Source organism: Pectinophora gossypiella, chromosome 22 (genome assembly GCF_024362695.1).
Source record: "Pectinophora gossypiella chromosome 22, ilPecGoss1.1, whole genome shotgun sequence".
Lineage (NCBI taxonomy): Eukaryota > Metazoa > Arthropoda > Insecta > Lepidoptera > Gelechiidae > Pectinophora > Pectinophora gossypiella.
The window spans coordinates 8721002-8748537 of NC_065425.1; the positions used below are offsets into that span (position 1 = coordinate 8721002).

Sequence of the window (27536 nt, forward strand, 5' to 3'; positions counted from 1 at the left end):
GATAATACTTATCTGTACAGTCATGTGTAATATCATGTACCCATTTTAGAACCCTGTCGCACTATCATATTTGTCATTTAATAAGACTTACGGTTTAATTTGTCAAAAATGTTTATGTGACATGGTATCAAATTGTATACATTTTAGTACTCGTTACTGTACACGTAAACTGCCGATAGATTTCCAAGTAGTTTGGCTCAATGCCGCTTAAGGAGATTATCTAACCGACTCAGGATATTAATGTTCCTATACAGTGTTAGTGACATCGTAACCAAAACTTTAAGGGTGATTGAGACCATGATTCTGAGTTATCAAGTGGAATTTTCCGTCGCAAAAGTATGGAACTGAAAATAATTATCATGAATTCAATGAATCTGAATCAGTCAAAAACATAATTTTATTTTCTAGAAGAGGTTATGTAAAACTAGATAGATTTTGAAAGTGAAAATATTTGCTTCGAATGTTGTTTCTCTATTTCTGGTGGGATTTAGTTATTAAGTATAGAAATAATGTAATTACTTATAAAACAAGTGTTCATAAAACTCTCTATTTCAGTTCAGAGAAACTCAACTTAGTTCTTATTTCACAACAATGCATTGTGTCTTTAAGAAGACATTATACCCCCTCAGTATTCGTTACGATGCCACTTACCTCCTGTATAATACTGGTGAATACGTAATTACTTATAAGTACTATAAATTGTAACTTGGTTTAAGTATCTAAAAGTAACATCATAATTATTCATAGGAAAAATATATTGTTTTAAGTTTACGCGGTTATTATCATAATTAAAGCTTAGGTTCTTACCGCGTTTATCGCGATCATGGATCTACCTACTCCACTCGAATCTCATCAGTCATCCCGTGATCATGGCACTTGCAACAGTGTCAAAATATCGGGAGTCTCATATCCCCATTTAAACGCGGTAAAAACCCGTTATTATGTGCTTTAATTAGGAAAAATATGTTTGCCATTTCAACATTAGTAACATTTTCACTGTTTGACATACTCGACAGTCTACATAAAAGCTCTCATAATCACAGCTCTACTAAAAAAAACAAATGACTACAGCAGTATACTGACCATAGACTAACGCTTAGTCCTCTTACATTTCTTAATAGTTAACCTCCAAAAAGCTAACCTAAAATCAGGAGAATAGAACGCATATATGAATGGATTTATGGCGGAGTTGAACCAACCGAGCCATGTCATCACATACATCAGTACTGGGTTCACATAACTATGTGGAATGAAAGGAGTGAGTAGATAGTAGAGGAAGAACGGCAACCAGCAGGCGACAAACCCTCCAACCACAAGACTCAGAGTCTGCGCAGTTTTTGTCTCTCTCCTCAAAGAAGAGACTCTATTGTTCTCCATATTATGTTCTTTAACAGAATGAGTTCTGTGTCTACCCGTACTCTTGTATTTAAAATTAGCCTTGAATGTAACTTCGTTGTAGAATCTCGATTCTTTTTCTTTAGCTTTATAGAGCTTTGGTCGTTTTTTTTCCGCTCGGAAACAACAAGGGCATTTCTGGTCGCTCTGAGAGGAACAGTCGCTTTGCTGGTTAGAGTTTCTCGAAATTTGTTTCGAGATGTTCTGTCGAAGAGACAGCTTATCTGAACCGGAGTCTGACTCGGTTCTGATGCAGGATAACTTTGGTCTCTGTAACAAAGGAGGAAATATATTTATTTACGTAAACTCATGAAGCTGCTGTAACCCAGTTGGAAGTACGCTTGACTTTCACTGTGAGGTCCCAGCCTAATCCAACGATTTTCGAATTTGTTTTCGAATTCATGTTTGGATCTCAAATAATTATCTATCTCTCAAATAATATTATCACATACATTCCCGAGAAATACGCTTTAGAGATATGTGACCTGTATAATAATTGGGCTGGTTTTCCTTCGCGAGTTGGAAGGTCAGACAGTCAGTCGCTTCTACAAAAAACTGGACCTTTCAAATCTTCATGTTATGTTAGCGGACCCTGTGAAAAACGGGATTCGCATATTATGCTGAAATTCATGTACTAATTCCTGACGTTTATTTATTGGGGGATATGGGTGTGATGCTGTTTAGCTCCCAGTTCAGCCCAGAAGCAGGAATGAGAAGAAATATAACCTCACCTTATTACACTTAGTGCTGGTGCTCGCCAGCTGCTGGTGTCTCCTGGCAACCACGCAGGAGATCCTCGCGTAGACGTAGACCATGACAGCCATGGGCAGGAAGAAGGACCCCATGGCTGAGAATACCACGTAGCCCGGATTCTGGTTGTACCGGCAGATTCCACCCTGGTTGTGATCTGGTTCGTACCTGGTGACAAATATTTTGGTTGTAGATCATAACATAAACAGCCTTTTATGCGTCCTATCGCACAGCTGCAGCGCCGTAGCGCCTTCCTCTCAATCAACCAGAGGGGAAATGGAGCATAATATATTTGATGATATGAATATTATTCCCATTAACGCGTAAAACGTGATATGTGGTGCGCCATATCGTCATCTACGTATAACAGTCGAGCCAACGTGTTAGTGAAAACTGCTTTAAATAAACCAAACACTCATTACTTCAAGTTGAACCTGGGGTTTAAACCGGCGTACAACAGGTCCACATTGACTTTATGAATTATTATTTTATTAATATTGAAAATTCCGCAATAATTTCTTGATTTCTGGAATAAAACAATGACTTGTAACAAAAAATAAGTAGATCGTCTAGGGCCCTTTGCTGAGGTTTTTCATGCAGCTTCTTTCCCCCGGCTATACAGGTTGTGAGAAGCTGCAGTAGTTTTAGGCGGATGAGACGTTCGTTATGTAAAAAATGACGATTCAAAGTGTAACTATGTTACCTACTAAATAAAGATATTTTTGAATTTGGATTTGAATTTGAAAAATAAATAATAAAAGTACTTTTGGACTTTACGAACAAAGAACAAATAGAGGACAACCAAAAAAAAACCAGTAAGTAATTGAATTAATCATGTATTTCCATTATTTTTTTCTTTTATTCGTTTACGTTGAACACCTACCAAAATAAATTGATGGAATAGGGTTGTCACCTCTTTTCTAGGGATAGTATTTATTATTCTGTCAAAAAGCCTAAATATATTGTATTATTTTCCGAAAATGCATATCTATGGAACTCACGTAAATTTTAGGCAGAAATCTTCAACAACTCCCTTGAAGTTTTACCCAAAGTTTTGGCCAATAAACCAACCGAATTAGGTTGACAGCACATGTCAAACATGTTGCAAACCAGCCAGATACCTATTTGATTCTGGGTTATTCATTTATTCACTCGTTCATTTTAAAATTGACACCTATCAAACATTTCCTTTACAGCGGATATAAAATGACAGGTAAAACTTAAAATAAAATTAGATGAGGTCTACAGAAATAAGTAAGATTATAATTATTAAATAAAATAATAACTATACTAGGTAAATAGGTATAATATACAGGATGTTAGTAACACTGTAACGAAAATTTTGAAGGATGATTCAGACCATGATTCTGTGTTGATGTCAAGTGGAATTTTCCCTCGCAAATTAAAACACACCACTAGGTTTTCATTCGGTGTCACTAACACCCATACGTACCCATACAGCGGGCTACTTGTTGTTCTGGTGTAAATGACACCGTAACGAATATTGAAGCGGATGCTTCAAATCATGATTCTGTGTTAATATTAAGTGGAATTTTCAATCGCGATGGTGATGTTAACTCAGAGTCATGAATTGAATCATCCCCCTCAGTATGCGGTACGAATGAAGTTCATGTAGACCCGTATGGTCGTGACCATACGCTCGTGAGCATTAATATATTGTATACACTTTGGTACCATGTCACATTAACTTTTTTGACAAATTGAACTGTAAGTCTCACTAAATGTCAAATATGTTAGTGCGACAGAGTCCTAAAGTGGGTACATTATATTGCTCATGACTGTACAGCGGAAGGATAATAGGAGTACGAAAGCGGTATATAAAGCGAAATTTGGTGGTAGGGCTGGCAGAGAAAGACCTAGAACGGCGTACATTGACCAAATTGAAGATGTCTTTTGAAACGGTTCAGTATGATCTACTCTGAACCGGAGTGCTTGCATGAAACGATTGATGAACTCAGAGTCATGAGCTGAATCATCCCCCTCAGTATTTGGTACGGTGTCACTAACACGCAGTATGGTACTTTTCAAATTCAAATTCAAATATATCTTTATTCAATAGGTAACATAGTTACACTTTGAATCGTCAATTTTACATAACGAACGTCTCATCCGCCTAAAACTACTGCAGCTTCTCACAACCTGTATAGCTGGGGAAAAGAAGCTGCAATAAAAACCTCGGCACAGGGCCCTAGACGTACTGCTGGCAACCCTAGGGTTTATGTTATTATGTTTATGTTAGTGGGCTCTGTTTTCCGCATTTAGACTCTAAGATGGCCCATTATGCGTGAAATTGTTGACTACGTAAGCCAACCTATCTCCTTCCAGAAGCTCAGAAGCCTCCTGGGGTTTTCACAGGCTTCGCGGAGCGACCCCATTCCTTTGAGGATTTTAACCCGTTGTGCTGACACTCCCGTGCATTCCAGGATTACATGGGGGGCAGTTTCTTCTGCGTCCAGACAGCCTCTGCAAAGCGGGCTATCCGTTATCCCTAAGTTAAATAGGTGCTTGTTGAGTGGACAGTGACCCGTAATACTGCCCACTACTATTCGAAGGTCATTGCGGTTTAAACGAAGCAGTCGACGAGTGAAGCTCTTGGATATCATAGGCATGATATCCTTCGACTGTCTGCATGTGGGCAGCTGTGCCCATCTGTCGTTGTGTAGTTGCTGGGTATGGTCCCGTACCCACGAGCGTAACTGACTGAAAGGTATCGGCAGGATTGGTTCGGGTCCATATACCCTGGTGTCTGATCCTCTCCTTGCCAGTTCGTCGGCGGCATCATTACCCAGCGATCCACTGTGCCCTTTAATCCACTGCAGGGTAACCTTGTTGGTTAAAGCCATCTTCTGCAGTTCTCTGTGGCACTCGTATATTAGCCCTGAGGTTATGTTGTCACTATTTAGGGCTTGTAAGACAGCTGCGCTGTCTGAGAGGATTCTGATGTCATAACCCTTGACCTTTCTCTTCCTCACTGTGCTGGCGGCTTGAATTATGGCTACACATTCACATTGAAAAATGGAACTGTATTTTCCCAGAGCCACTGAATTTTGAATGTTTAAGTCGAGTGAGAAAACTCCGGCACCCGTCCCTGAGGACATTTTGGAACCATCTGTGTAGATGCGGAGTTCCCTGATGCCGGATTGATCTCGCTCTGTTTCCTGCAGACTTATCACATAGTTTCTTTCTGTAATCTGCGTTTGTGGGATACTGTCACATGGGGCGAGTAAAAGTTTTTGATGTTGTATTGCCCTGTCTAGAATTTTGGTATGTGGGCCTATGCCATTTGTATTCCATATCCCGGTGTTGCGAAGTCTCATCGCTGCCATCGTGGCTTCCTGTTTGACGATCAGGTCCAGGGGTGGCAAGCTCAGAATTACTTCTAGTGCTGCAGTAGGTGTAGTTCTCATGCAGCCGGTGATAGCAGAGCAGGCCAATCTCTGGAACTGCTGTAGCTTTGTAATGGTTGTGCTGAGCTCGGTCCTGGGCCACCAAACGACTGCTCCATATGTTAGTGTAACTACCTTCTTATAACTTTTAAATTTACCTTCTATTTTATATTTTTCTAGTAAGTGAGATAGACATAGTTTTTTATATAAGTACCTTCCTATATTTTTTATTAATTAAGCTGGTTTGTGATTGGCTAAGACTTTTGAGATTTTTGTATAAATACAGCGACACTTCTCAAATAAAACATTAATATTCCAACTCTCAACTACTGCGTTTCTCTTCTCATAACACGCAACGAAACAGCCGCGCCACAGTGGTGACCCCGCGTTCAAAATGAGCAACAATAACGGAATTAGTATGGATGAAATGCTACTGGCTTTCGGTATCGGCACGGAACAACCACTTCAACAAGGCCCTGGCTCTGTGGTAAATGCTGGCGGGAGCGGAGGCACCGGTGGTACCTCGGGAGCCGGCGGCGGCGGCGGTGTACGAAACCCGAACCTAGACTCATACGATACGCAGCTATCCGGTCTTTCGCTCAGCATGCGCATACCATCAATATGGCGCCACCGCATCAAACTGTGGTTTACTCACTTCGAAAACACAGTATCAGCAGATAAAAAGTCGGACAAAGAGTTGACTGAGCTATTAGTTCGACAATTGGAGCTGCAAGATCTAGATGAAATACACGACATTTTGATGAACGAATCACAAAACAAAAAGTACTCTGCTATCAAGGAACGTCTTATACAAGTGTACGAGGAATCCGAAGACACCCGCATACGACGCTTATTATCCGACATGGAATTAGGAGACATGAAGCCGTCACAGCTACTCAGAAGAATGCGTAACTTAGCTGGAAACAAGATGCCCGACGCAACTCTTCGCGTAATGTGGATTAAACACCTACCTCCGTCCGTTCGCACCATTCTGGCTGTCGGCGAAACAATAACGAAAAATTGCGATCTCGACGAACTTGCTTCGATGGCGGACAAGATGTACGAACAAATAAACCTACAAGTTTCTGCAATCAACTACAACAATGCTCCACACCAAACGTCACAAATATCGGCTACAACATCGTCACTGCAAGCTAGAAGTCATGAAAATTTACTTTACGAAAAAATCGACATGCTAGCGCGTGAAGTCGCAGAATTAAAATTACAACACAACCATCGCGGCCGAGCGCCACGACGAGACTGGCAGTGGCAGCGCGGGCGCAATGGATCACGCACTCGCGCACGTCATCAATCGAATCACAGGGACGCACTCAGAGATTCGAATATTTGCTACTATCACCGGAAATTTGGAACTGAAGCTAAAAAATGTACTAGACCCTGCGATTTTGAAGACAAGCACGGCAAACCGTCGGGAAATTAAATTCACCGTCGGTTGTGGCGGAAACCGGCGTTGAAGAACTATCACACCGCCTATTCATTAGAGACAAAAAATCAAGGATGTCTTTTTTGATCGATACTGGAGCCAATATTTCCGTCATACCACGAAAAAAGGGCACACAATATCTTCAGCCAACTTCTTTCAAACTTTATGCAGCGAACAATACCGTCATCCCCACATTTGGAGAAAAAACCATGGAGCTCGATTTAAATCTACGTCGACCCTTCAGATGGAAGTTTATTATTGCGGAAGTCAGCAAGCCAATCATAGGCGCAGATTTTCTCAATCATCACAAACTACTAGTAGACGTCGCAGGCCGATCACTCATCGACAAGCTAACGAATCTAACCGTCAATGCACCAATATGTCAATCTTCAGAACCAACCGTCAGAAGTATCGACTCCAGTCAGAAGTACCACAATATTTTGGCAGAATTCCCAGACATAATTCGTCTGTCAACGATGAAGGAGACTCCGAAGCACAATGTGAAGCACCACATCGAGACGTTTGGACCACCACTTCACTGCAAAGCTCGACCCATACCACCTCACCGCTACCAAGCTGTCAAACAAGAATTTCAAACAATGATGGACCATGGCTTATGCCGTCCAAGCAAAAGCCCCTGGTCCAGCCCCTTGCATGTCGTGCCAAAAAAGAATGGTGATCTTCGTGTGTGCGGCGACTATCGACGACTGAACGCAGTTACGAAGCCTGATCGATACCCAGTGCCCAGACTGAAAGATTTTACGTACGAACTCAATGGCAAGAAGATTTTTAGTACGCTAGACCTGAATCGCGCATACCAACAATTACCAGTCCTCGACGACCACATTGAGAAGACAGCCATAATCACTCCCTTTGGACTGTTTGAATTCCCAAGGATGTGTCCAGGTCTAAAGAACGCCGGTCAAACCTTTCAAAGATTTATTCATCAAGTACTACAAGGGCTAGAATACACGTATCCTTTCATTGATGACGTCATAATTGCTTCGAAAGATGAGAAAGAACATAAACATCACCTGCGCACTGTTCTTGAAAGGTTAAACGAATATGGAATCACAATCAACCCATCAAAATGTGTACTCGGCGTAGAAGAAGTAAAGTTCCTCGGCTACACAGTAACACCCCACGGCATCAAACCTCCAGCTGAAAAAGTAAAGGCTATCAGCGAGTTCCCACAACCAACAACAATAGAAGAACTAAGAAGATTCCTTGGAATAGTTAATTTTTACCGGGACAGTATTCCAAACGCAGCTAAACATCAAGCACCCCTGAATGCATACCTGCATAACTGCAAGAGAAAAGACAAATCAAAAATTAAATGGAGCGAAGAAGCCATGACGGCATTTAAAGCGTGCAAAGTCAGCCTCCAGAATGCGGCCCTACTCGCTTATCCATCCCACTCCGCACAGCTAGCACTTATGTGCGATGCTTCTAATACGTGTGCGGGCGCAGTATTGCAGCAATTTGTAAACAACGCATGGCAGCCACTCGGTTATTTTTCTAAGAAGTTTTCTACTACGCAAGAAAAATATAGTACATATGACCGAGAGCTATTATCAATGTATATGGCTATGAAACATTTTCGGAAGACGTTCGAGGGCAGACCATTAATTATATATACCGACCACAAACCACTGACATTTGCACTGCAGAAAATAACGTCAGATAGTGAAACACCTCGTCGCACTCGCCAGCTACTTTTTATAAGCGAATTTACCAGTGACATCAGACATATAAGTGGAAAGGACAACATCGTTGCGGATTCGCTATCACGGGTAGCAGAAATTGCCTGCCCCAACCCGATGGACTATGCACAACTAGCGAAGGCGCAAGAGAGAGATAGCAACATTAAAACATTACTACAACGGCAGAATCTTCAATTACGAAAAATAACCGTTCCGGACGCAAACTACGCTATTTATTGCGAGTTATCCACAAGCACAGCTCGACCTTACCTACCAATGGAATTTCGACGTGCAGCATTTGACTACATCCATAACGCCAGTCATCCTGGAACTAGAACAACAAGAAGAATGATGCGGCAACGATTTTTCTGGCCAACAATGAATGCAGATATTGGAAAATGGGCGAAAACCTGCGATTCCTGTCAAAGGTCAAAGGTCACTCGTCACACTACCAGCGATATAGCTACGTTTACACCGACCGACCGATTCGAACATATTCATATCGACTTAGTTGGGCCTCTACTACCGTCTCAAGATGGACATCGTTATTTACTGACTATCATCGACAGGAAGACACACTGGCCTGAAGCAATACCACTACATGACATGACAGCGGATAATGTAGCGAGGCATGTATATTCTGGATGGATCTCACGTTTCGGTTGCCCCGCCACTCTCACTACAGACCAAGGCAGACAATTCGAAAGTCAAGTTTTCTCGGCATTGTCAAAATTGATGGGCATCGAAAGAATCAGGACGACATCATACCATCCACAGAGCAATGGCATAATTGAACGATGGCATCGCAGTCTCAAAGTAGCCCTCACCACCCGCCTAGAAAATAGAATCAACTGGATTGACGAGCTACCTACTGCATTGCTTGGACTGCGCGCGGCCGTACGAAGCGACAGTGGAGTGAGCGCGGCTCAGATGACGTACGGCACTAATTTGCGTTTACCCGGCGAATTTTTTATAGCAAGTACGAGCGCAAACAATGTCAACTATAACTACGTGGAGCAACTACGGCGTATTATAAGCGAGTATAGACCAACACAACAATGTCGAAGCAATAAGAATATTTTTGTGCATCCTGATTTAGCGACGTGCGATCACGTTTACGTTCGAACTGATGCAGTACGGAGACCACTGCAAGCGCCGTATGAAGGACCATATCCAGTGCTTGAAAGGAACGGCAAAGTCTTCAAGATTCAGAAGCCAAGAGGACCTACGGCTATATCCACAGATCGGTTAAAGCCAGCTTACGTACTAAATGACAACATAGACGAGACTAAAGATTCTACTGTCAAGATAACTCAATCTGGAAGAGTAGTGAAACCAGTAGTACGCTTCGCTTGAGGGGGAGCACTGTAACTACCTTCTTATAACTTTTAAATTTACCTTCTATTTTATATTTTTCTAGTAAGTGAGATAGACATAGTTTTTTATATAAGTACCTTCCTATATTTTTTATTAATTAAGCTGGTTTGTGATTGGCTAAGACTTTTGAGATTTTTGTATAAATACAGCGACACTTCTCAAATAAAACATTAATATTCCAACTCTCAACTACTGCGTTTCTCTTCTCATAACACGCAACGAAACAGCCGCGCCACATTAGTAATGGTTTTATCACGGTATTGTATAGCCAAAGCGTGATCTTAGGTGAGAGTCCCCATGTTTTCCCCATGAGCCGTTTGCATTGCCAGAACGCTATGCAGGCTCTCTCCAGTTTATTTTCTAGGTGTTTGTTCCATAGCAGCTTATTGTCTAGAATAACGCCCAGGTATTTGACTTCGCTACTTAATTTGAGATGTGTGCCGAAAAGTTTGGGTAATTTTAAGTTACCACAAAGTTACAACAAGTTACAACCCTAGGGTAGAAGGACATCAATGAATAGTGTTGAAGTCGCAGTCCTCGTCTTTAGTATAATTAATCAACGCAAACGTATATTTATTGTTGCTGTCACTAAACCTAATAGTAGGCTTTATCTACTGTTTAATATCTAAAGTGGTTTTACCAAATTAAATTTTCTTTAAATGAAGAAAATAAATGTTCCTTATCTCCATTGTTTACATAATATTTGAAACACAAATTATTTTTGTGGGAAACAACAAAAATAATTTAAATGTTAAATATTTGTTTAAAAGACTCCTTTTGAGCAGGTCGCCTTTTGGACGATTATGCTCCAATCCTCCTCCGGTTAATTGAGGGGAGGCCATAAGCATATAAATCATCTGTCGGTTTGGGCCATTCATCACATTCATCACATTAAGTATACAGGGTATTAGTGACATCGTAACGAAAACTTTGAGAGATGATTCAGGCCATAATTCTGAGTTGATATCAAGTGGAATTTTCCGTCGCAAAACTATGGAACGGAAAATAATTTAAATAAGCTCTAAAATTTTCATGACTTCTCCGACAGGAAATTCCACTTGATATCGACTCAGAATCATGGTCTGAATCATCCCCTTCAGTAGGTATTAGTTACAGTGTCACTAACACCCATACCCACTTGTATGGCTACTGTATGTACTTGTATGGGGTGTAAGTGTCATCGTAACGAATACTGAGAGGGATGATTCAGCTGATTATTTTGAGTTAATATCAAGTGGAATTTTCCATCGCAAAAGTATAGAATTGAAAATAATTTAAAAAAAACTAAAAAAATAACATGAATTTTGCGACGGAAAATTCCACTTGATATTAACTCAGAATCATGGTCTGAATCATCTCTCTGAGTATTCGTTACGATGTCACTAACACCCTGTATAGTTGATAATTTAGGCACAGAAGTATAAAAATTACGAATTCAAATTGCTGCAAGAAAAACATCGGCACAGGGCCCTAGACGTTCTTAAAAAATTAGTTATTTTGCTAACTAATATCAATTCCCAGACAGCCAATCCCATGCATTCATATCTAATAGATAATCATAATCTAATAAAAACAATACGATTTGAAGAAAATAAAGAACGGGCCTCCGTGGTCTTGTGGTTGAGCAATAGGCTCACAATCTAAATGTCCCATATTCGATTCCCGATGAAAATAACTTTGTGAGCCTTAGTTTGTATGAACATTGCAGGCTGATTGTCCGAAACTAAGATAATCCATCTTTGGATGGCACAGCAATCAAATCGATGAGGTAAGGGAACTGCCTGTGAAACACAGAATAGAGAGAGATGATAAAACTCACCATCCAAACATAGGTGGACAAGTGATAGCCCCAGCAGCGATCCATACGAAGAAAATCATCGTTAGAGCCAGTTTCTTGGACCGTCTTCTCCTGGAATAGGTCAGCGGTCTGGTCACCGCCAGGTAGCGGTCGACACTGATGGCGCATAGGGACAGGATTGATGCGGTGCATAGGAGGATGTCCAGGCTAATCCATATATCGCAGAGGATCCAGCCCAGCTCCCATTTACCTGAGAAAGAAGAGAGTGGTGAGTATTATTTGTTTTTTTTCTTTTATAAAGAGATTTCAGCCGTGGTAGCTCAGTTGATAGAACGCTTGCCTCTCCCGGTCTTCTTTTATCGTGTGGGTTGTGAGGTCGATTACCAACCTCATCAACTCTGGTGTCAGGGTTACTATTGAGCCGCCAAAGGCCCCTGACATGACTCATGTAACCACTATGTACTTACATCAGTAAGTAGTAATTGGGACCAACGGCTTAACGTGCCCTCCGAAGCACGGATCGTCTTACTTTCGGACAATTAGGTGATCAGCCTGTAATGTTCTTACCAAACTAGGGATCACAAAGTGATTTTTGTGATATGTCCCCACCGGGATTCAAACCCGGGACCTTCGGATCGTGAGTCCAACGCTCAACCACTGGACCACGGAGGCCGTTGGCCGTTATCCCGGTGGGAAATAGGCGTGAGTTTATGTATGATCTTGAATATATATGTTATTCATCTACAGCCACAAAGTTTAACTTTTTTGGACATTGTTTACATATTGAGAACTAAAGAAATCAAATGCTTTGTAAAAACAAATGGCTCCCCCCTCATCTTTCATCAACTTTAGTTTTCATTATTTATGTAGGTAAAAAGCAAACAAGATAATGGGCCACGGACAATAAACAGTCGTAAATCAAATTGATTAGTTTTACTGCTTTTTTATATATCCCTAAAGCTATTTATTATTAATACGAAGCTACCCCAAGCCTTCTAGGTCCCTGCGGCACGGCAACAGAAATTATATCTATATATTTATTATTATTATACATATAAAAGGAGAAACTGACTGACATATCAACGCACAGCCTAATCGGCTAAACGTAGGCACTTAAAATTTGGAAGGGACGTAGTTTAGGTACCGTAGAGGTGCACTAAGAAACGAATTCCCTTAATTCCCACGGGAACGGGAATTAGCGGGAAAATCCTTTTGTATGAAAAATCTAAACCGCTTAAGGAGGACGCTTGAAATTTGGCATGCAGGTACCTTAGTTAACTTAAAGCTTAGTTGCAACAGGATATTGCAAAATTCCCACGGAAACGGGAGTTAGCGGGAAAAAAAAAATTGTATGAAAAAATCTAAACTGCATAAGTTAGATGCTTGAAATTTGATATGCACTTCCACACACACAAAGATCTCTCTTTTAAATAACACGCCACGCAGAAGAAGTCGCGGGCAAAAGCTAGTCGAGTATAAATTAATAGCTCATTGGTCTCTAGTACCGGGGTTTAAACTGGTGCTGCCATGGCGGTTTTTTATATCTGTGGCCTACTATTAACGATTTAAGTATGAGGAACTTTTCAGGCTACGTTCCTCAAAAACAAAATAGATGGCGCTGTAAAGATTTTCCTTCGTTTAACCTTATTTCATGGGTATCAGACATATGCACCTATTATCTTTGTTTTTGGGTATAAACGGGTGAATATCAAAATGTGTCAAGTTTGGTGGCGACTGTCATATAATTTTTTCGTGAAAAATTGGGGAAATTGGGAAAATTGGGAATTGAAAAATTCCTTTTTCATGTCGGAACCGAGGATCCTTTTGGATCTTTTTCATGTCGGAACCCAATTTTTCACGAAAAAATAATAATATGAAATTTCGCCACCAAACGTGAAATTTTGAGATTCACCCAAATGATGACCCTTTACCCAGGCGCAACTACATCTCCCACTAATTATTATTCTTAGGAACTTAGCGTATAAAGTTCCTCTTTAATAAATAAAGCAAGAGAAGTTAAGATCGAAGCAAATGAAAATAGTATCTGCTTATACAACTTGTGCTGCAACAGGATCCACATAATACCAGCGTCGTGGTTCACGCCGCGACTTGTGCTGAGTGAGGCCCTTTTATCTCAGGACGTCCACTACCACCTTTAGATCATTTCGACAAACATCCGACTTGCTTTTTTTGTAATTGTTTAGTGGAAATTTGATATGATGTTATTGTCTTTTTTTGTTTGTAGCGCCCTTTTATAATAAACTATTTCTATTCTATTCTGGAAGGAAGTAGTGTTTAGTACGTGTGTCATGATTTTAAACAAATCAAACATACTTTGTAACACTTATCAGTTATTAATCTATGCTCTAGCAATGGTATTAAGTTATTATTCTGAGGTATTTAGTCTATGATTATAGCAGTGGCGCCATCTGTAGGAAAATTAACTGCGGAGGTAGCACTCGATTGGTGAGTTACATTCCCGCGCAAATATAAAACGTAAAATGCGACGGAAGTGGGAAGAAGCACTCAGAATGTCCCAGGGCTTTGGGACATTCTGAGGGTAGACACGAGTGAGGTAATATAATTATTAGAATAGAATAGAATAGAAATAATTCATTTTAGATATAACTATTGGTACACAGTAGGAGTGAACATAGTAATTACAAACTTATTTCTAAAAAGAGACGTCAGCTCAGCAATATGTTGTGACACTCCGACATTGAGCGAGTGCCACAACGGTGATTTTCAGCTGTGCCCCAAAAAACACAAAAAAAAATAAGTAAATGCTTAAATCTAGATAAAAAATATATATTTTAATTTAATATACTTTTGCAAAATATAATCTAGATAATAATCAAAACAAAATTAATGAACTGTGTTAATAAAGTGTGCATGTAGAGGGTGTATTTGCGTGTGTTTGTTAGGATGTGTGTGCGTATGTTCATTAAGAGGGTGTGTAATAGTGTGTGTATGTGTGAATAGGGTGTGTGTCAGTATATGAGACGTATGGCCCGGATAGTTAGGATAACTATAGGTAAATTTTGGTCGCGTAAATAAATTGTTGCTGGTTGTCATACAATTATGAAACCAGTTACATATGAAGATAAGGTTTTGCGTATAGAGAGTAGGAGGTAAAATAACAATTAAAATTAAAAGATAATGGTATTTTTGGCAGAATGTTGAAACTGTATATTAAAACAAATGTCTTAATTTTATTTTTAAACGAGATAATAGATTACATAAATAGATAGGTACTATTCTCTACACATAATACATACAAGTCTGTATAGAGAGACATGAGTAAAAAAGCGTTTTTTCACGATCCTAGAATATTAGGTTAGCAGACACTATCGTAGTGGTTAAGGCTAAATGTTTAGACATTGAATAGCTAGGTCTGACAGCTTTTGCCCAGTCGGTTATAAAGAGAAGCCGTTTTTCATATAAGTAGTCTTATTCGCTTTTGAAGGTGAGACTGATTGATCGACCGAACAGTTTGTATCGACTTATCAGATTAATTTAAATGATACTGTCGGTTCTAATAAAACATTTACTAGACAAAACAAGTATCTGTATAAAGAAATAATGTCAAAATTAGTAATAACTAATAAATTGATAATGACCGAAGTTCAGGGGCTACAGTTTTTATTAAATTCAAAAATATAAATAAAAATATTTATTAATACAAAGTCAAGGATTGAGGGATTGAGAGGGATTGTGTCCTCTAACATGATGGACTAATGTTATGGGCGATAGGCTGATCCCTTATCACCATAAGGTTCATCATATCCATCTTTGGACTTCGTATCAACAGTGGCTGCAAGTTGTCTTTGATTACTTGTGGCTCTGCCCACCCCATTAGGGATTGCGGGCGTGAGTTTGTGTATGTGTGTGTGTGTGTGTACAAAGTCAAGGTTAAAAGCTAAGCATATTTTTCTCGAATAGACCATTTTATTACCAGACCAGACGATCTGAAAAGCTTTTAGTCATCAACTTAACTAAATAACTTTTTTTAAACCAACAAGAAGGTGCGAAAGGCTAAAGTGGGTTGGAGGAAATTCCATTCTTGCTTTTGACGATCAATCATTCGACAAAAACCCCGTTTGGAATAACTCGTAAACTAATTTATTTTCATACTACCACTTGAAAAGGCTTAATTCTATTCAGAAGAGTAATAGCCTGAAGTCTTACAGGTTTTATATTAGACTGGGTGCGAATAAAAAACAAAATGCAATCAGTTTATTTTCCCGGACTACCCGTCCCATCAATGTCCCTATCGGGAATCGAACCCGGAGCCACCAGTCGTGAGCTATAAACAACTAGACCATCCGTGGTCCCGTGGGTGAGCTTTAGGCTCACAATCCGGAGGTCCCGGGTTCGAATCCCGGTGGGGACATATCACAAAAAGCACTTTATGATCCCTATTTTGGTTAGGTCAGGCTGATCACCTAATTGTCCGAAAGTAAGACGATCCGTGCTTCGGAGGGCACGTTAATCTGTAGGTCCCGGTTATTACTTATGGATGTAAGTAAATAGTCGTTACATGAGTCACGTCAGGGGTCTTTGGCGGGTCAGTAGTAACCCTGACACCAGGGTTGATGAGGTAGAAGAAGTAGACCACGGAGGTTTTAAACATAATATACCATTCCAGGCTGATCACCTGTTACCATATCATATCAAGGACTTGGTACTGCTGTAAATTGTGTTCTGAAAACTAGAAGCTCTGCCCACCCTAAAAGGGTTTTCCGGCGTGACTTATACTCTAAACTATACTAGAGAAAGTCCCATAACGTTAGTTTTTAGTTTGGCATATACCCACTGGGGATCGAACCTAGGACCTCCAGTCGTGACTCCTTCTAACCACTAAACCACGGAGGCAAAGGGAACTACATCATGTAGATAAATACCATTAAACCATAACATAACAAAGGCAATTTGTCTTAGAAACAGAATATAATTATGCAAACTGAAGTCATAAAGAACATACTCCACTATACTGCCGTGATATTGCTCTACTATGGCTCTCGGAAGTCGTGTAATGAAGATTAAGGCCAGGCGCGCACTACGAGTTTAACGCCGCGCGGCAGAAAAAAGCAGCGGCATAATGTCGCACTGTAATACTGCGCCGCTTCGGTGGCTCTGCCGTCAAGTGCGCGCAATACAATTTAAAACTGTTTGGTACAGTATTACAGTGCGACATTATGCCGCTGCTTTTTTCTGCCGCGCGGCGAAAAAACTCGTAGTGCGCGCCTGGCCTAAGTAAGTAATTTATAATCACTATGGTCCTGTGGTACACCAGCTTGTTTCTCAAACAGGTAGCGCCGCTTCGAATCCCAGTACCGAACTTTATCCTAAGTGCAGTTTTCACTGACACAGTTGGCTCGACCATCTTCTCCTATCGTGTGGGTTGTGAGGTAGATTACCAACACCATCAACTCTGGTGTCAGGGTTACTACTGAGCCGCCAATGGCCCCTGACATGGCTCATGTAACGACTACTTACTTACATCAGTAAGTAGCACGACAGACGGCTTAACGTGCCTTCCGAAGCACGGATCATCTTACTTTCGGACAATCTGGTGATCAGCTAGTAATGTCTTAACCAAACTAGGGACCACAAAGTAATTTTTGTGATTATGTCCCCATCGGGAATCGAACCCGGGACCTCCGGATCGTGAGTCCAACGTTCAACCACTGGACCACGGAGGTCGTCTATTATGGGCGATACGGCTCACTATCGTTGGTCTAACAGAAAGCTCGGTGAGGCGTGGGACTAAGTACATCTTGCGATGGATGTACCTCTGACTACCCCGATTAGGATATAGTCGCTTGTGTTGTGTTAAGTAACTTATTTTCGCTTACTTTTCGTGCAATTTCTATCACACTTGCGGAGTGATTCATCTTTGGTAACATATTGGATGTTATATTTTTTCTACGTTCGTGAGCAATGTTTCCGGCCAAGTAGTTAATGCTATTTACGGCAAATGTACAATAAGTGACGTCAAAAAAAAAGAGGGAAATGAGGATAACATAATATATTATACATCAAAGTGTGTGGGTTTTCTTAGAAAATCTATGTTAAGACTTAACTTTTGTGCGCAATAGTCATATTTACGGTAAAAATCGGAAAATAGGTATGTAATTTTCTTACGACCTCCGTGGCCCAGTGGTTGCCAACGCTCAACTCACGATCCGGAGGCCCCGGGTTCGAATCCCGATGAGGACATATCACAAAAATCACTTTGTGATCCCTAGTTTGATTTCGGACAATACATTACATTGTCCGAAAGTAAGATGATCCATGCTTCGGAAGGCACATTAAGCCGTTGGTCCCGGTTACTATTTACTGATGTAAGTGAGTAATCGTTACATGAGCCATGTCTGGGGCCTTTGGCGGCTCAATCATAATCATGACACCAGGATTGATGAGGTTGGTATTCCACTTCACAACTCACACGATAAGATGAAGAAGAAGAATGATTTGTAGTTGTATTTGACGAAAACACAGACCTTTAAGAGAAATTCTTGTAGGTACATAATAGAGGTATTATATGTCTTGTATAATGTTAATCTCTGCGAAATACCTTTGCTATTTTCATCTTAAGTAGCAGACAATAGGAATTTTCTACAACATTCCATTACAAAATGTGTTACACCGATCAACGATGCAACCTCTAGACTCCTAATAAACGAACGGGTTCTGACATCACACCTGACTAATTGACCAGATACAAAATGCCGCCAGGCAACGTTCGGCCAATCAGGATCGCTTTTCAACGAGTTTAGAATCTAGACGCAGACAAACTTGTAGATCACCCTGTTGATGTTAAAAAATGTCGACTGAAATGCAAATATAACAAAAATCTCAAGTTTTTCTTTTACTTATCATATGATCATCTCAAATTCTTATTTTACTCACAACCCACATGATAAGAAGAAGAAGACAGAAAATTGTATGCGAAAAATCAAACTTTAGGGGTCTATTTGGTTGTACCGTCGATAGTTATGTCACACAATGCCTACCACATTACCTAACCCATTTTCATGAGATAATGTTTAGGATGGTGTGAAAGCATATAATTTAATGAATCTAGAATTTCATTTTCGTTTAGAACATTTTAATGTACATTGTGCCAAGAACAAGTAATTCTACTGAGCATTTAGGATCCCTAGTATTTTGCATACCTAATATATAATATGTTAAAATATATTTTGTTTATATATGTAACTCTATCTGATAGACACCTACATTGCTTATTTGCGCTATGAGTCGTGTCAGCTTCGCGGGATCCAACAGACGGAAAATTAAGAAGCGACTGAAAAACAGCGTCTGTTTCTTCGGAAATAGACACAATGCTGAGTTTGTGTCCTATTCACTGCTGTGCCACATTATGTACTGAGTTTTAAAAATTGTTTTATGATATTTTGTTGTTTTTACTCTGTTTGTAACACTTTGTATGTAATGTGTCACAATTTGTTGAATAAACATTTTCTCTCTCTCTCTCTCTCTAGTTTGCTTAGGATATTACAGGCTGATCACCTGATTGTCCGAAAGTAAGATGATCCGAGCTTCTGAAGGCACGTTAAGCCTTTGGTCTCGGTTACTACTTACTGATGCAAGTATGTAGTCGTTAGCCATGTCAGGGGCTTTAGGCGGCTCAATAATAACCCTGACTCCAGGGTTGATGAGGTTGGTATTCTTCCTCACAACCCACTCGATAGAAGAAGAAGACTGCTTGGTACGTTAATTGGATGCTTATTTTCTTATGACGATGTTTGTTTATAGGTAAGAGGTCCAATTCCCGCACCAATTCCTATCGGGCGCCGACCTGCCCCCTCTGGGTCTTAGGTGGTCAACATAAGCTCACGACTATATCCCAATTGGGGTAGTCAGAGGTACATCTATTGCACGATACCCACGAATCTTGCTGTTAGGCCGAACGCTAAAACTTGCGCGGGCGCACGCTCGCGTGTGTAATGAACAAATAGTATGAGCAGCGCAGGAGCGTGCGACGGAACGCGGGCGCCGGCGACGGATTGTCACACGCGCGGCGGGCGGCGTGCGCACGGCGAGGGCGCGCCCGTGTTTTAGCGTTCGGCCTTAGTCTTGCCACGTACAGTCATGAGTAATATCATGTACCCACTTTAGAACCCTGTCGCGCTATCATATTTGACATTTAATGAGACTTACGGTTTAATTTGTAAAAAAGTTAATGTGACATGGTTTCAAAGTGTATACATATTAGTACTCGTCATAGTGCCTTTCCATTAGACCAAACAGTGTAGTGTTGTTATTAGTAATGAATACTATATTTAAGTGTTTTTTTTTCTGTAATCCGAGCTTTGTTTGTCTGCGAAGATTTATTACGTAATGGATATATAATGGATTTTATCAATATTTTGTTTGCTAGTATTAAGTGACAGGCGAATGAAATCACTTATAGAAAGGCGAAGCATAAAAAAAATGGCGGCCATTATCTATGCCGAATATTGATAACATTTAACGACCTCTACGGTGTATCGACACCTTGAATACAGCACTAAAGGTTCAGAGTTTGATGTCCATTTTAAGACACATTTTTTCCAAGGTGTAGAAACACATTAATAGCAGGGACATGTCAACGTCAGATTACCAATCACGTTGGTCTAACAGAAAGCTCGGTGAAGTGTGGGTACTTAGTTCATCTTGCGATGGATGTAGCTCTGACTACCCCATTGGGGATATGGTAGAAATGTAATTTTTGTTGTTACAATTCAATGTTTAGGTAATAATTAATTTGAATAATTGTTTGGCGGAGGACAAGAGTCCTAGTACAACTTTGAAATAGACTACTCTGGGCGCCATCCCACTCGCGTCAAACTGAGTACTGCGGGGCGGAAGGCAAGAAGGAAACCACTGCCCTATTTTTTCCTAAAAAAGTAGCATGGGGAATGCTACACCGACAAGAGCGTGGCTTTTAAATTAGTGAATGAACATAAGCTTACGTCTATATCCCAATGGGGTACATGAATATCACAGGTATATTCATCGCAAGATGAACTAAGTACCCACCCACGCCTCACCGAGCTTTCATAGAGGTGTAGGCAGAATCTACCTTCTTCGAGTATACAGGCGGCAAGCATCATCTGTGTTAACATAACATAAACAGCCTATATACGTCCCACTGCTGGGCACAGGCCTCCCTCAAACAACCGGAGGGGGTATGGAGCATACTCCACCACGCTGCTCTAATGCGGGTTAGTGGAGGTGTTTTACGGCTAATAGCCGGGACCAACGGCTTAACGTGCCCTCCGAAGCACTTACGTACTTTTTCGGACAATCAGGTGATTCAAGCATGAAAAGTCCTTACCAAACAAAGGATAGTCTCACAAAGTGATTTGGACAATGTCCCCATCGGGAATCGAACTGGAACCTACAGATCGTGAGCCTAACGCTCTAACCACTAGACCACGGGGGCTGTGATCATCTGTGTTATAAAGTTATATAAATATTAAAATAAGCGGGTGTTACTCTCGGTTCAACAAATGTTAACATAGTGGAAGAAGTAATAATATTTTAGCACTATCTTGTTATTTCAGCTTGGTGTTTATTAAAATGAAAAATGTTACTTCATATCTGTTAGAGAATATGGAGGAATTATGCTAAGCGTGTGCCTGGCGTCCTTAGCTATTACATACATAAACTCACGCCCATTTCCCACCGGGGTAAGCCGAGACTATAGAATTCCATTTACTTCGATCCTGACACACTTCTCTTGCTTCCTCCACATTCAACAATCGCTTCATACACGCACGCCGGTTCAGAGTAGATCGTACTAAACCTTTTCTAAGGACATCTCCATTTAGGGCAATGTAAGTTTTTCTAGGTTTTCCTCTGCCAGTCCTACCATCAACTAGCTAGCTTTTATAAAGATAAAGATAATTTATTTGCTTAAACATGAGTAATATAAATACAAATGAAAGTGTTCACATTATAGGTTCTTCATGTTTGCCTTGCGGCGCACAAAATAAATAATATAATATTTTTTTAAAAATAGGTAAATGTTGGTTTAGGTGATAATATAATTTAGGTTTATAAAGTAGTCTAGATAATAAAATATTTTTAGAAGTAAATAATGTACTCAAGGCTTATCTCAGACACACCATCCAACAAAAGAAAATAATTATAATAAGGTACCGCGAAACATGAGCGAATGCTGTCTAATGCAGATAAATCTTCCGGCTGTTGGTCTACGCCCGCGATATACGTCGCACCCCCTGCGATACCGTTAACGTGCAGACCTTTCTGGGCGGGAATTGAACCCCGACCATCATTGGATCGGCAATAGGGTCGCCCAATTGTATTATGTCTGTATTGTATAGGTATGTCTGTTAATGGTAAGATACACAGTGTTCAAAAAACGTCTTAATGTTGTTGTATTGTATTGTATATTGTTGTTTGTATTGTAATTTACAAATATTGTAAATTAGCATCATCATTATCAGCCGTAGATTGGCATAAATCATATTTAATCATATATGTCATATATAGCTCGGAGAATTGCAAAGCTGAAGTGGCAGTGGGCAGGACACATAGCAAGGAGAACTGATGGCCGCTGGGGCGGAAAGGTTCTAGAATGGCGACCACGTGTCGGACGACGCTCAGTGGGTAGTCCCGCTACAATGTGGACCGACGATCTGGTGAAGGTCGCGGGAAGCCGCTGGATGCGGGCAGTGCAGGAGCGATCGTCGTGGAGATCCTTGGGGGAGGCCTATGCCCAACAGTGGGCGTCGTACGTCTGATGATGATGAGTCATATATGTCGCCGTTTTATGTCCACAGACTATAGATAAAAACATATTTACGATTAACATTGATTGATTGTTAGTTGACATTGTTGTGTAGTGCGCATAATGATTTTATTTTAATAGCATAGAGTCTGTTGCTGATAATGTTTTGTTATTAATTTAAGTTTTTCGTATTATTTTTAAGGGTTTGGCTGAAAATCTGCGTAGTATTGCCCCCATGTGGGTCGATACGACATTGGCCGAGCTAGTACTCTTTTTGGTTTTAAGTCTTACATTTCAAATATGTTCAAATTTTAATATTAAGAAGTTAACGTAACGACTTAAACCTACATAAAGATTTTATCTATCTATCTAATATAGTATGTTTGATACGATTTACATTTTCGACCAATTGTGGTGACTAATCTATGACAGAGCTACTGATACGCGGCGCGTGGCTTTAAACGCTCTTTTACATGTATATATGTTTGAATTCACCGCGCGATTCACGGTGTCTATACAAAGACTCCCCCATTCCCTCAAGAGGCCGCCATTTGCCATTTACTTAGTTAAGTCTTTTTGTAATTATTTCTTTTTAGTTTGGTGCAGTAAAGTGTATTTATATTGTATTGTATTGTAAAGACTTAAATTATTGACTGCAAAATGAACTACGGTAGGTATAACTTACCACTTATATGGACAGCAATAGCCGGCGGCATCACGAAGATGCCCACCAACAGATCGGCAACAGCCAAACTCGTCACGAAGCAATTTGTCACAGTCCGCAAACGCTTCGTTGTCACCACAGCCGAGATTATTAAAGTATTGCCTATCACAGTTACCACTATTAGCAGGCACAGCACTATCACTACACTAATCTCAAACGGATCATAATCATCTGTTTCACACAACTCACTAAGATTGAATTTCGAAGTGTTCTGGCAAATTGACGTTAGTATCGGCGCTTTCGCCTCAACTTCAACGATGTTGTAAACGCTCCTATTGTTATTGGAGTCGTTGTTTTCTCCGCCCGTGTTTGCGATGACAAGTTCTGTTTCTAATTGAGTAGAGTTCCATTGTAGGGTGTCGACGAGATCCAGTTCTGTCACGGCTATCATGGATTATGAGTGTGCTGGCATTGTCTGGAACAAAAAGAGATGAATCAAGCTCACTGCATATTCGCTGTACATTCTGGCAAATAAAAATTATATTATTATTTATATATCGTTTCCGCATCTCGGGCCTATGTAGTTTCGGACTTTTGGAAGGCGTGGGTGGGGCAGAAGCCAACACATAGAGGCCCCTTAAGACAATTTAATCTAAATGTGATGTGACACCAACCGGCGATTATCCCTGTATGCAATGAGAGTGCACCCAAAGACAATCCCCGGTTCGTGTAGGACTATTGCAGATTATGGGGACAAGGGGAACTGGGCTATTGGGTTGAGGGGTTCTTCTTCGAAGAGAAGAAGCTCACATCGGTGCGGTAACTCTCAATTTCTTAGCATAACAATTAATCACGAATTTTAGTAGATTTACCCCTCACGGTCTCACTTTGGCACACCCTGGACACATTTTACAAGAACTTTGGGAACGTTCGCAGCAGCAAAAAGGGGCAAAAGTTATGTAAAAAGAACTTTATTACCTAACCTTTACCCATGGCAGATAAGACCAGAGTACAAGACAGAACAATTTAATAAATAATAATTATTTATTATTATTTAATTATTTTTATTTATTTAATTTAATTTTATTTATTTAATATATATTTTTTTAATAATAAATACTTTCCTTCTTTTCTTTAAAAAGAAATGCGCAAAACAATTTGAAATATTAAAGCGTTTTTATAACGGAAACACTGGCTTTAAGCTGCTTAGAAGTGAGAGGAGGATACTCTCTGTCTCGCTCGCACTTATTCTTTAGGCAGCGCGCGGTAAGAATGAGATTTTTGTACGAAGTGTCCTAGGTGCGCTCGGGCGACATTTATTATTTGGTCGGGTGCATTTTCCAAGCTAGCCGCTCTTATTACTCGACTATTAATTTATTCCAAGTGGTCTGCTTTCACCGGGGTAAATATAAAGTATCTTTTTAGTTAAATAATTTCAGCTTCCTAGAAAGCTTCTTTCATTCCTAGCAAATAAACAGAAAAGGCAGTTGCACGAGGCAACAGACAAGGGTTTAAATCAGACACATTGAAGCAATAGGGTAGTTTCCAACCAGTCAAATCAGTAACTTTTTAATAAACGTCAAAATTTTAAAAACTTTTTACTATGGAATTTGTATGAAAAACCAACCTGTGACGTCATCTTCTTCTATCGTGTGAGTTGTGAGGTGGAGTACCTACCTCATCAACCCTGGTGTCAGGGTTACTATTGAGCCGCCAAAGGCCCATGACATGGCTCATGTAACGACTACTTACTTACATAAGTACTAAGTAGTAACCGGGACCAACGGCTTAACGTGCCTTCCGAAGCACGGATCATCTTACTTTCGGACAATCAGCCTGTAATGTCCTAATGAGCTTATGTTATGTTATGTGTCTCCTGTACTGCATAACAACTCTACCCATGCTCAACCTCGCCGCTATAGTCTGTAGAACGCTGCCCCTCGCTCTAAGGATCAGGGGTGCGATGCGCTTTTATTTATTACCCGACTATGTCGAAGCAAGAAGGTGGGTTATATACAGCGTTGCCAGACATCCCGATTTTGGCGGGACGTCCCGATTTTTAAATCAAAATTTAATGTCCCGCGCGGGACAGGCTCAGTCCCGCTTTTCGGGAATAACTCGACCGTGCATGCAACGTACTGAGTAAGCGCGGGCGGATGGCACAGACAAGTGTGGACTGGAAACTTTAATTTTGATATCCATAATACATTAATTAGTTACACACGTAAAAATAAAATAAAATAAAATTTAAAACAAAATTAAAATCAAAATTTAAATACAATAAAATTAAAATTACATAATTAGTAGTTAAATTTTGAAAATAAGACTCAACTATTTAACGATAGGGTAAATCCGATTAAAAATATCACATTTTTATTAAAATACATTTTCTATGGATATTTTAGCTATGTCACGTTAACGTAATTTGGACTCAAATTAAAAGTTACATATTTTTTTTTATTATATATACGTTTTTCTACTATGTCCCGCTTTCGACGAAAGAATCCCGCTTTTTTCACTCAAAAAGTTCAAAAATCCCGATTTGGCAAAAAAATCTGGCAATACTGGTTATGTAATATAGCGTGACATATGACCTTGACTCGAGACCCAGCCTGTTTGGCAGTGTGCCTAACTGCCATGCAGCGCTCCGGGTTCCATTGCAAGTTGTGCAACGTCTGTACGGAAACATCGACGGAAGAAAAACTTGCAGCATCTCCAATCGAAAGTCGTTTACTTCTAAGATCGTTACAGAACACTTATTCCAAGTCTAGATTTCATAACCTTATCGCCTGCTGCAGAATGGGTTTTGGTTGAAAAGAAAAACCGGGCAAGTACGAGCTTTGCCGTCTCCATACACCATAACTCATTGAAGTAAGTCCGGTACTGGAGTTCGAGCGCTTCCTGAGGTAGATTACCAACTCCATCAACACTGGTATCAGAGTTACTATTGAGCCGCCAAAGGCCCCTGACATGGCTCATGTAACGACTACTTACTTACATCAGTAAGTAGTAACCGGGACCAACGGCTTAACGTGCCTTCCGAAGCACGGATCATCTTACTTTCGGACAATTAGGTGATAAGCCTGTAGTGTCCTAACCAAACTAGGGACCACAAAGTGATTTTTGTGATATGTCCCCACCGGGATTCGAACCCAGGACCTCCGGATCGTGAGTCCAACGCTCAAACCACTCAGACCACGGAGGCCGGGTTTAGCTTCGCGATTGAGAAGTCGGTATACCACAGGATAACAGTGACTAAGTTAGTATGAAGACTGTACGTCATAGCGATAAGAGTATCAAATCAAATCAAATATACTTTATTGCACAGAACTCAATTTTAAGAATCAGACATAACACACGAATTCAGTACCATTTGAGTGGCCTTATTCCTCCTGTACGTTATTCTGTCCACTTACTTATCCTGAAGATTTGACAGAATCCTACGAAGACTGTAATTATTATAGTTAATTCATACCGTAAGAAAAAGGTACCCATTTATATAAATAGCATTAGCGATAATGGAATATTTCTGGTACCTAAAGTACACCTATAATTTGTTCATTTATCAAAGTCCATTAGCTCTTTATACGTCTATTTTGAGACGCTTTAAGTATATAATTAAATCAGACGTGTTAGAATTACGTTGAAAGGTATAAATATCTACTAGCGACCTGCCCCGGATTCGCGTTAGTGTATTATAATAATAATTATTAAATTCTTTTTTTGCACATAAATTTACAAGACGTTTAAAGGAGAAATTTATTCTAAGGTGGGCAAAGGTGGCCTTATCCGTAAGAGCGATCTCTTTAGAGACATCCCTCGGCAGTAAGTACACTTGTACAAATGCATAGTAGCGCGCATAAAAAGTAAAAACAAAATTAAAAGTTACAAAATAGTCAATTACATATTATATGTGTATATATTTTGAAGATATATTATATATATATGTGAAGTGAGACTAGAGTCGATAGCTTTAAAAATAAAATACTTACTTAATTTCAACCCTATGTAAGGGTTGTTGGGAAAAATACCAAAACACAGAAAATACCAGAACACATTATCGGAATAATCAATAAACAAAGTAACCGCTTCATAGCTCGAAAGTTTATGCGGAATTTTGAGTTATATCGTTTGGGGTTCGGAGTAGGAGTCTGCTCCGAGGGTGGCGGTTTAGGTTGCATCTTTCATCGTCATCATCTTTCATCATTCATTAATCATCATTGGGTAGAAAAT

The 27536-nt window shown here is 40.1% G+C and overlaps 1 protein-coding gene across 1 annotated transcript in view; it reads right to left on the bottom strand.

The window, feature by feature from the left end:
- Positions 1-842: 842 nt before the first annotated feature.
- LOC126377100 (5-hydroxytryptamine receptor 1A-like) overlaps positions 843-27536 on the bottom strand; it is a 65005-nt gene continuing 38311 nt past the window's right edge. The window contains exons 2-5 of the mRNA XM_050024759.1: positions 23325-23778; positions 11896-12124; positions 2127-2313; positions 843-1665 (exon numbers count right to left, since the gene is read on the bottom strand). Coding sequence (XP_049880716.1) covers positions 1090-1665; positions 2127-2313; positions 11896-12124; positions 23325-23754 — 1422 coding nt within the window. The 5' untranslated portion in view covers positions 23755-23778 and the 3' untranslated portion in view covers positions 843-1089. The remainder of the gene's footprint in view (positions 1666-2126; positions 2314-11895; positions 12125-23324; positions 23779-27536) is intronic.